Below are 11387 nucleotides of genomic sequence, written 5' to 3' on the forward strand. Positions count from 1 at the left end.
TTTCGTGACATAAAAATGGTTGTGTTCTTAAGTATACTATGAAGGAAATAGTCCCAGATTTTCCAGTAATTCAAAAATTCGGTGAGAATTCCTCCATGCAATTCTTTTCAACAAATGTTTATGGAGCATCTTAAACAGGTCAGCTCTGAACTGGACACTGGAGCTACAAAATGAAATTGTCAAAGTTTCTGCCTACAGGAAGCTCTTTGTCTAAGAGGAAAGAACAAACAATGAAATCAACAACCACAGGACTCCAAGAAAAGTGCTGGCTGAGCCCAGCTGCCCTTGGCACTTCTCCCTTGGTGCATCTTGGTGCTCCTGGAGCAGAAGAGAGCTCTGGAGTCAGGGAAGACTTCTTGGGTGAGGTCACCCTTGACTGAGTTTTGAGCTCTGTTGCAATTTGCTCCATGAGAAGAGCTAGAGAGGAGCCATGGAGCTGTGAAGCAGCATGACACATTGTTTCCGGGAGCCAGGTCCTTGTGGCTAGAGTTAGAAGCCTTCAGATGGAAGCCCACTGGGCTCTGGGCGGAGCTGAGTTTGATTTGGACACTGAAAGCCATAGGAAGCCTCTGGAGGCTCCTGCCTTCCTACCTCACCTTCCTGTCTGGTGTTCACTGTTTCACCCTCTTTTCTTTCTTCTTGTCCTTACTAATTTCCTTAATCTACTCTTCTTCAGGTCTCCCCCATCATCTTCCCCTCCCCACAAAGGCCCTCTCTGTTTCCTCAGCCTCCCCATTATTCTCTGCTGTCAACCTACCCTCTCAGGCCTCCTTAGCTCCCTCCCTCCATCCAACACTGAGTCATCGAAATTAAACCTTCAGCTCACCATTTGGACAGCATAACCATTTTACACAGTGTGAAGATTGCCAGGGTACAAATTGTACACACAGGTGCAAATTACTGGTAGCCTAGTTATAGTCTGTTTATCTTCGCAAATGTCTGTTGGGTGTCTTGGCTCCACCCTGCATGATCCTCTGGCCACCTAGCTGGGCTGCCCTCTCTCTCCCTCTTCCTTATATTCTTATATGATTTTAAAAAGACCTTTTTTTTTAAAATTATTTTATTGAGGTCATATTGTTTTATAACATTGTGTAATTTCAGGTGTACATTATTATATATCAGTTTCTATATAGACTGCATCTTGTTCACCACCAATAGTCTAGTTTTTATTTGTCACCATACACATGTGCCCCTTTACCCCTCTCGACCCCCCCGCCCCTCTGGTAAGCATCAATCTGTCCACTTTATCCATGTGTTTGTTTATCTTCCACATGTGAGTGAAATCATACAGTGTTTGTCTTTGTCTGGCTTATTTTGCGTAGCATAATACCCTCAAGGTCCATCCATGTTGTTGCAGATGGCATGGTTTTGTCTTTTTTTATTGCTGAGTATATATTGTATATATATACCACATTGTATATATATACCACATGTGTTGTATATACATATATATCACCATTGTATATCTATACCACATCGTCTTTATCCATTCATCCATTGATGAGCACTTGGGTTGCTTCCACATCTTGGCTATTGTAAATAATGCTGCGATGAACATAGAGATGCATAGATCTCTTTGAATTGTTGATTTCATGTTCTTTGGATAAATACCTAGTAGTGGGATAGCCAGATCATATGATACATCGGTTTTTAATTTTTTGAGAAATTTCCAAACTGTTTTCCATAGTGGCTGAACCAGTTTGCATTCCCACCAGCAGTGTTCCCTTTTCTCCACATCCTCCAACATTTGTTATTTCTTGTCTTGTTAGTTATAGCCATTCTGATGGGTGTAAGGTGATATCTCATTGTAATTTTGATTTACATTTCCCTAATAATTAGTGATGTTGAACATCTTTTCATGTACCTGTTGGCCATCTGTATATCTTCTTTGGAAAAATGTCTGTTCATATCCTCTGCGCATTTTTTGATTGGGGAGAAAGGTCCTTTTAAACTGGCTCTTTCAGGTTATTTTGAAGCTGGTCTTTATGAAACCCTAAGACACATTAAAGCAAGTGTTATCCAGACACATAGGTGTCCAAGTCCCTTGGACTAAACTTCTTTTCTAGACACCAAACCACCCCGTTTATTTGTTCATTCATTCATTCCTTCACTCATGCATTCTTCAAATATTTATCTGGTTCTTACTCTTTACTAAATTCTATGCCAGGCACTGAGATACAAAGATCAGTAAGATCTAGCTTCCCCTCAAGGAGCACATTGTCTAGAAGGAGGCAGCGGACTTGTCAACAGATAGGCATAATGAAGCATTCCTGGGAAGATGGTGTGATGCGGTGTGGGGCACAACGTAGGAGCGGCCAATTCTAGCTGAGGTTGGGGGTGGGAAAGTCTCCGTAGGTACCCCTTGAACTGTTTCTGGACAGCTAGGTAGGAATTTTCCAGGTAGACAAGGTGGGAAGCATATTCCAGGTGGAGGAAGCCACCAAAGCAAAGGCCCAGAGGTCTGCACCCGCACTGTTGTTGGAACTGCCAATAGTTTGTGCTGAGATTTAATTGTGGCATTCATTTGTACCGAGTAAGAGGAGGATGAAGGAAAGGGAGGAGTTGTGAGGATGGGGCAAGGTTGTTTATTTTGTGCCAAAAAGGGTATTTGGACTGATGAGGAGGTCAAAGGGAGAAGTGAGGAGAGCGCAGAGCTGTCTTTGAGTCATCAGGCTTCATTGAGGGGAGGGGTCCTAGGACTGTATCAGAGGGGCACAGAGGTCTCTAAAGTGCATGCCCAGGCTCCTGGCAGCCCTGGCCCAGGGCCCACCAGCAACACATAGATTCTTTGCTTGGTAGGCCTAGACTGTGCAAGTATGTATTAGAGTTAAAGGTTATTGTAATGGGAGGTGGCAAAGTGTGTGTGGGGGGGGTGGGTGTGTAAGAGGGGATACCTCTGGACAAGAGGAGGAAGAGAAGAGCAAGAGAGTTTACATTGAACCCCCGGCCTCCATCCATCTGTCTGCCTATCTACCTACCTACCTACCTACCTACCTACCTATCTTTGTCTGTCTGTCTATTTATCTAATGGTATCTTCCTGTAGTGCCCTGACCCCAGGATGGTTGCTTAAAGAAAAAGATTTTATTTGAGAAAGGAAAGGAAGCATAGAGAAGAATCAGAACAAGCACATTAATTGATGGGGGCCCAAGAAATCCATAGGAACTTAGGAACACTGAGAATGTTAAACTCTTTACCTTCCTTCCTGGGGTGCCTGTTAAGCAGAAAATGTCACACCTCTAACCAGACAAACCAGGCCCACCGAGCCAGTAGCTGACCCTCTCAAACGACAGGACATGTCTGGCAGCTCTCAAATGTTCTTGGGGCCGGCTCCTCACCAGGCAACAGGTGTGACCAGTGAAGATATCTTTAGCTTCTAATATAATCTTTCAATTTAATTTCTGAATAACTAATACATTTACTTTGTTCAAAAACCAAAAAGTATCCAAGGTTAAGGGACACTTCCCCTTCCCATTCCATCATTTTCTCATCCCTTTCCACAGTTAATCACTGTTATTAGTTTTTTACTTATCTTCCCAATTTCTTTATGCATAAGTAAGCAAAATGTAATGTAAAAAGGAATGTAAATGCTTATTCCCCCACTTTCTACAAGTTGTAGTATCTGATACCCAGTGTTCCACACCCTGCTTTTTCCCTTCAGCTATTACGTCTTGGAGACTTTCCATGTCAGTTCATAGACGCCTTCCTTGTTCTTTTTACAGCTGCATGAGAGTCCTTGGACCTTAAGTTATACAACCAACCCCCCATTGATTGGCATGTAGGGTTTTCCCAGTCCTTTGTTATTATGAACAAGGCTGCAATTATATTACGTTGTATATGTGTCACTGCCCATATATGCTAGTATATTTGTAGGATACATTTCTAAAACGAGAATTGCTGGGTCAAAGTGGACATTTTGATAGATAATGACAAATTTCCTTTCCTAGGTGTTTTACCAATATACATTCCTACCACCTCACCTCCTTCCCCTCAGCTTTGGCAGCAGAGTGGGTTTTAAAATGTTCAGGGTTTGACAAGCTAATAGGTGAAAAATCTTATGCCAGCAGAATTCTAATTTGCATTTCCTTCACAAATGTCGCTGAATAAATGTTGAGGAGGCATTTGCCTGTGTATGTTCGAACTGTCTTTTTCAATCTAAAGCGAACCATCCTGGGGCTGGCCAGGTGGCGTAGTGGTTAAGTTCATGTGCTCTGCTTCCGCAGCCCAGGGTTCGTGGGTTTGGATCCCAGGCGTGGACCTACGCACCACTCATCAAGCCATATTGAGGCAGGCGTCCCACATATAAAATAGAGGAAGATGGGCACAGATGTTAGCTCAGCAACAATCTTCCTCACAAAAATAAATAAAGTGAACTATCCTAAAAGCCCAAGCTTAGAGCTTCCCACATGCATTTCCAATGTCTCTGGAACTTTGAGAAAATATAGACCTTTATTTAAAAAATAGCTTTTGACATTCTTTGAAAATAAAACAAGTGCCATCTACAAGTCACCACTGAAATGAAAACACTACAGGTATTTTGAAATTAACTTTTGGCAAACACAACAGAATCTGAAAAGACTAAAATCTCGTCCCGAGAAATTCATGACACTGTTTAAAGTAGCCCCGCTGAGGTTAAAACAGACTCATTAGAGTCTTTGTAAATGTAACATTTTTATTCCTATAATAAATATTTTCCCCATGGATCCACCTGTACCCCCTGCCCAAGTAGCACCTATACTGTTCTCTAGTCTTGAAAAGAGCATAAGGAAGTCCATAAGTGCTTTAAATAAGCCCTCCCTGTGTCCCAAATATCCCCTCTGGTGTGGATCCCTTTCCCTGATGGTCCCCAAACAGCCACCACCGCAGGCACTTGGGAACTAGATAAGAGGCAGAGTGCCATTTCTTTTCCCGCAAATAGCAAACTTTGCCAAGAGAGGTATACATTGTGGAGGGCTCAGCTGTTGGCACACCTGGGGTGTGACAGAATAGCTGCAGGTTTTTGTTGTTTCTAATCCTAAAATTAATTTAATATTATGGCCATTGACTTACAGGCCTTAGCAAACAGAAAATAGCTGAATGACTAGCTCCTCAGGCAAAACCCAATCTGAGGTTTTTCTAGTGGTCCTCAAGGACCCCCAGCACCTTCCAGGGTGGGGTCCCCAGGTAAAGAGGCCATGGCCAGCAGCCGACAGCACCTGGGTGTCAGCATTCATTGAGACAGTAGCGTCCCTGACAAGCACAGCTGTTTTCTTCCCCACCCTTCCTCGCCCATCCCAGCCTGGGACTCCACCTCGGAAACTGGCCCAGCTGGTGTGGCCTCTAATGAGTGGTTGGGTCATGAGGTGGCCGACTTGGGCTGGGAGGGAGGCGGGAGCCCCCAGGGGTTAATTTACCCACATAGTTCTCAGCTGACTCAAGTCTCGGCCATCAGGCTTCCCCTGCACTCCCGGCCTTCCAGACTATCCTTGAGAACCCCAAGACTCAAAATTTGGACCATTTCTTGGACCTGGGAGGCTTGGGGAGACCTCTGGCTCTGTTTGTGGGACATCCTGCTGGCCTTGGCCCCTATCGACAAACCCCTATTTCCTGATGTGGCCTCACCTCCCCGGGAAGACCATTTTCTGTTTCTTCCCCCAGAAATCCTGGGCCACAGCCTCTGTGATCGGCTTCTCTCTCAGGGAAGACGTTTCAGGCTGGAGAGTAGGAGGTGGGAGGACTTGGGGGTGGAAAGGCATGCACACTGGCCCAGCTGAGAGGGTTGTGGATGGGTGTGAGGTTCTGGGAAACATGTCCTTTCGGCCCCTTCACTGCCCCTTCTGTTTGTTCCTGAGAGCAAGCTAGAGCATCCTGGATGGGAATTGTGACCTGGAGGAGTCCTGCCATTGAGCCTCGACCCAGCAGGACATGCCAGCAGAGCTTCCTTGTCCCTGGGAAGCCCCACCTGGCTTCAGTTAGGTCACCTGGCAGAATATGACTGTATGTCAGGGCTGGTGACCCTACAGGAAGGGAACCACCCATCTTCCCACCCTGCTCAGTTCTAGCCTAGAGGAAGGAGAAAGCAGCTGCTGAGGATGCACCAGGGGGCCACGGCTGTTGGTTCTGAGGAGGGGCTTCCATCACATTTTCACCCTGGCCTGGAACCTGGAGTTTCCATTTCAGCCCAGAGCTCAGCTGCTCATCTCAGCTCTAGCCTCAGGGATCACCAGCCCCCAGCCTCTCTGTCAGGCCTCAGCCTTTGGTGGGAGCGAGGAAATGGGGGTAGGGATATGCCACCATACTTCCAGTCAGCACCGTCCTAACGCCCTCTCTCTGCTCGCCCGCTCTTCAGGGCTTGGTTGGACCAGCTCTGCAGTGGGGCCCCTCTGCCCCATCCCAGGCCATGGCCAGCCCAGCTGTGTGGAGCAGGGCAGCTTCCAGAGCAGCTCTCAGGCCCCGCCTCACTTGGCGGCCCCTGCAGGTGCCACCACTCATGCCTACTTCCTCACCAGCAGGACCCAGGGCAAGACAGCGGCCACCACAGCCAGCACAGCGATGAGAGTGATAAGCAGTAGGGCTCGGGAGCGGCAGCAGAATGACCGGGTGGAGCTGGGTGCCGGGGATGCCTCAGAAAGCTCTGCCACGCTGCGCCGCGGCAGGACACTGTCCTGCTCCCCCAGGGGCATCCCATGGCGGCTGATGATGAAGATCTGTGGCTCCCGGGGCAGGCTGGGCAGCAGGTCCAAGGGCAGCTGGGCACTCTGACTTGGGGATGGTCTCCAGACAGGCTGAGAGATGGCCAGGGGGTTTGTGTGGCCCATGGTGTCCAGTGGTGGCACAGTGGGCAGACCCATGGGCACGGCCAGGCTCTGGGAGCTCTTGTCCAGCATGGAGGGCCAGCGGGAGCTCTTCTTGCTGAGGAAGGTGACGTAGCGGCAGATGGGACAGACGATGGTCCTCTGGACCTGCCCATCCACGCGAGTGGAGAGTAGGTACTTGACGAGGCAGTCATGGCAGAACATATGGCCACAGCTCAGTGTCCGGCTGGCGCCCTCCAGATCTCGGAACTTCTCGTAGCACACGGGGCACTCGCTGCCCAAGCTGTCCTTGCTCTCCCCTTCTGACATGGCCGCTCCGGGACGGCAGGGCCTTAGCTGTGAGAAGGAAGAGCCATGAGCATCAGTGCCTTTTTCCCTCCTTCTCTCCCCTTCCTAACTCCCTCCTACACCTCAGCTTCCTTCTTCCCTTTCTCCTTGTCTTCTGTTCTCTTTCTTTTCCTCCTACGCTTTCCTCTTCTGCTGCTCCTCCTCAGTGGTCAACCTGATTTAAATCAAGACCTGAGACTATAGCCTAAGACCCCCTAGGAGGAAATGAGGGGGCACTTCTGGAAGGGGGGATTGGGAGACAGATAAGGAGAGATCCCAGCTGCACTGGACTCTCGAAGGAGGTGCGTGCAGTGTGACGAAGGTGTAGCCTCCTGATACCCTAGCTTAACCATGGCATGCACACACAGTGAGATCACCATCTAGCCTCTTTCTGGTTCAATGCCAGAAATGAAGGCAGGAAGACCCAGTTCTCAGGGGAAGAAGGTGGCTAAGCAGATGCTCCCCCAGCCTCAGTCCGGACTCCAGTGGGCCTGCATCCAGAGGGGCCGATTTCCAGAACAGCCTCGGCTACTCCTCACCCTCCCTGCTCAGGGGTTGGTTGATCCACTGGGTTGTATCCACCCATTGGATTGCATTCCTCTGTGCTAAGTGTGACTGTAAAACAATGACTGTTTTGAAAATAAAGCTCAGAACTTACACATCCCAGTGCCTCCTGGCCCTCTGCATAGTCACATCAAGGAGCTGTGGGCTCATTCCTCCACCTGCCAAGTTCAGTCATTCTTCAGATTCTTCTTACAGGGCTGCCTGGGGCAGCGAGAGAACTTTCTGCTTACCCTAGGTGAGGGCAGATTTCATCCTTCGAGGATATGTCTGATATTTTGGAAATGGCCAAAAGCCACAGGGAGTCAAGCCTGCTGAGAAAGTAAATGGGTGCTCAAGCGGCATGATACTGTTTTGAATCAAAGATATGGAGTCACCATGAAGTAACAGCATAGGTTTTAAACATTATCTGAGAGCAAAGGAGAGGCCCCAAAGATGTTCTCAGCAATGGCAGAACTGTTGGATGAAGTACATAGCTTCCCAGGATGATAACTTTGAAGGGAAAGACCCATTTGGGTATATGGCGAGGTCCAAGTGTCCTCATTTAAAAGTCCCCAGTATCATAACTGTGTAGTCTAAATTTATCTAGAACAGCCTCTTTAAAGGGACTGTGATCACCTGTTATTGATATATTCTTCCACCAATGACAGAGACAAAAGACCCCTGAACACACTGACAAACAGATCTGTGTGGCCGCCCCCAAACCTGAGAGATAGCATAATGGAAACAAGATTAGTTAATAGGAAGGACAAACTATAGTTTGTCAAATCACAAGTCTTTTGGAATCTCTCCCCTCTCTTGGCTTGGTTTCAAATCCATTTGCCAAGTTAAAAATGTCCCATAACTAAGAAAAAGCAAAAATATGTAGAGGTGGGGATAGAGGGCCTGGGAGCCTGCAGGTAGCACCAAACCTTTGCAGAGGTTTTCATGCTTTGGTCTCTGAGGTGGTCAAGGTGGTGCCCAGGCTGGGGGTGGGGGTTTCAAGTTCTCAGACTCTGGAGCTGGGTTCAAATCCTTGATATACCCATTCCTGTCTGTATAACCTCAGGCAAGTGTTTAACCTCTCTGAGCCTCAGTTTCCCATCTATACAATGGGGTTGATAATAATAGTTCTACCTTCCTTTGAGAGTTGTTCAGAGTATTAAGTGAGCTAAGGTGAGTGAAGAGTCTGGCACGCAGAATGACGTAGGCGTCATTGTTAAGGCAGGCCAAGTCCTCGCCGCTCCTAGCATCTGCCTTCCCTTCCTTGCCTCTCCTCCCTAGATGCTCCTTATGATGTAGATGACTAAAAAATCACACCACCCTGACAGAGGCAGCTCCCCTCAAATTAGAATAACTGAACAAGATGACAATAGATTAGGTAAGTGATGGGCAACGGATAAAAATGAAGATGGTGATTCCAGTGTTTCTCAGTTGTTTTCATTTCATAACACACTTGCAAATGTCTAAACTAAACCGGGGTTATTCTCAGGATGACCATGATTTTCTTAAGCCAACCAGCTGCTAACATGACCTCCTGCATTTCATAACTCCTCACAGGTGTATGGTGAGAATTCCTTCCATGCATGCATCCATCCATCCATCCATCCATCCATCCATCCATCCAATTATTCAACAAATATTTACAGAGCACCTGCCATGTGCTAGGTACTGAGTGAGGCACTGGGGATACATAGTGATCAAGAAAATCCTTCATGAAACTTTAGAGCCTAATGGACAGTTATAAGTTTTCTTAAAAAAGAGAATTTTTTTTTTTAGAAAGGAGGAATGATGAACAATAGCTTAAGTCATTTGAGTACGTGAGAAATAGGTATCAAGATAGGCAAGACAATGAAAGCAGATAGATAAGAGAATGCTAGGGGAAGAAAGGACTTTTGAGGTGATTTAGTTAAATATAGTTTTATAGGTGAGCAAACCCAGGTCCAGAGAGGGGGAACTGACTTGTCTGAGGTCACCTGAGAAGGTGATGGAGAGGGAGATGGCAGAGAGAGAAGATTCCCGGGACGACATAGAGAACATTATTAGACTTGGTTGATAGATTGGTGAAGGGTTATTAGCTAAGTCAGGAAGCACATCCTTGGAATGAGCGGGGGAGAGGGGGTGGACCTCTGTCTCATCCGAGTTTAAGAAGAAGTAAAAGGGATCCAAGGGATGCAAAAGACATCCCAGGTTCCCACTGATGGCCTTTCAGGACAATCCTTTCTCCTTCCTGTGCCTCAGGAGAGCACACCATTCACATCTGGATAGTACACCCTCCTTCCCCACCTTCTTCCCACCTCCCCTTCTCAGTCTTTCCCTGACCCCTCCCTCCTTGAGTCCCTCCCTTTCTGTTAATTCCATTTCATTCGTTCTCTATCCTTGAGTTCCTCTTATGGGCCTGACTCTGTCTCGAGTGCTGGGGTCAGGGGGAGCGGGGGAAAGGGCAGCAGAAGAAATGCAAGGAACAAGTCTGGCTTGGGCACAAACTAGCTAAATAACAATGTGAGACATTATATGACAAAAGGCATCCCTGTTGGTGCTTTAGGAAGCTGCGGGAGAGGAGGGCTGGAAAGTCTTAGGTGACCAGTGTCGAGGTAATAATAAATAATTATAACAGCTACTATTTACTGAACACTAATTATGTGCTTGGCATTTTGCATCCCTTCCTCATTTAATCCTGACTACAACTCTGGGAGGTAGGTATTATCTCCATTTTACACGTGAGGGAACTGAGGCTCAGGGCTTAAGTAACTTGTTCAAAGTCACACGGCTAGTACAGGGCAGACCCAGGATCCGAGCCCAGGTCAGCCTGGTTAGGGAGCCCATGCCATGTACCACCACCTCTAGTGACAATTCAGATGTGCCTTCATGGAGGGCATTCCAAGCCTTGGTCCAAAGAGTAGATGAAGAATTGAGAACAAGATGGCAGAATAGGAGGTTCCAGCCCTCATACCTCTACAGAAACACTGATTTAACAAACATCCCTGGATGAAAATACCTCGTGAGAGCTCCAGAACCCAGTTGTGTATGTTAAATCTGTATAACTTTTTGTATGTCAATCATAACTCAGTAAAGTGGTTTAAAAAAAAAAAAGGAATAGATGAAGAAGCATCAGTGGAAAAGTGACTACCCCAACTTCCCTCCTCAGAGTGATTCTAAACAGAGCTGCCACTCCAGCCACCTGTGAGGCAGGGCAGGACAAGGGCTGGCCCAAGGGGAGCTGACCTGATGAAGCCCCAGTGCCCAGCTTCACCCACAGCAGCAGCCCATTGTGAGGACTGCTTGGGGGGCATGAACAGCCCAGGCAGCCCTCCTCCCCCCCACCTTGGGACAATGAGCCTGTAGAGCAGAGTGACACTTCTAGGCACCCAGACTTCCCTCCTGGATTCCCAATGTAAGGCTTCAGCTATGACCACTTCCCCACCCCTCCACACCACACACACATACACATACGCACACACACACTCCCACACCCCTGCATCACTCCAGTTTCAGTCCAGAACCTTACCAAGCTCTGACTGCTCCTTCCCCGCCCCCAGCTGGGCTCCCAGACTCACTTTGGCTGGGACCAGGGAGAGCAGCATCCACCTCTCCACCCGCGGCCTCCGCAGAGCAGATCTGAGCCACCCAGAAGTGTTGGGCAGGCAGTACGTCCTCCTCCTGCTGTCATTGTGACGGCCGCCGCTGAGGCATTTCCTAATGACTGAGCAGGTCGGGAGGACAGTGCC

General features: G+C 47.8%; 1 protein-coding gene across 4 annotated transcripts; it reads right to left on the reverse strand.

Moving 5' to 3' along the window:
* Positions 1-1042: 1042 nt before the first annotated feature.
* RNF222 (ring finger protein 222) lies at positions 1043-11387 on the reverse strand. 4 transcript variants are annotated; one of them, XM_070228188.1, is made up of 4 exons: positions 11217-11343; positions 7778-7991; positions 6484-7128; positions 1043-1993 (listed from the first exon to the last, which is right to left on the reverse strand). In XM_070228188.1, exons 3-4 carry the CDS (start codon positions 7099-7101, stop codon positions 1961-1963), a joined length of 651 nt encoding a protein of 216 aa, XP_070084289.1. In that variant the 5' UTR covers positions 7102-7128; positions 7778-7991; positions 11217-11343; the 3' UTR covers positions 1043-1960. The 4 variants fall into 4 exon arrangements, with proteins under 4 accessions (XP_070084289.1, XP_070084290.1, XP_014584183.1 ...); XM_070228189.1 differs by lacking the exon at positions 1043-1993 and having other exon boundaries at positions 4429-7128; positions 11168-11387; XM_014728697.3 differs by lacking the exon at positions 1043-1993 and having other exon boundaries at positions 4429-7128; positions 11217-11384.

The sequence above is a fragment of the Equus caballus genome, chromosome 11 (genome assembly GCF_041296265.1).
Source record: "Equus caballus isolate H_3958 breed thoroughbred chromosome 11, TB-T2T, whole genome shotgun sequence".
Classification (NCBI taxonomy): Eukaryota; Metazoa; Chordata; class Mammalia; order Perissodactyla; family Equidae; genus Equus; species Equus caballus.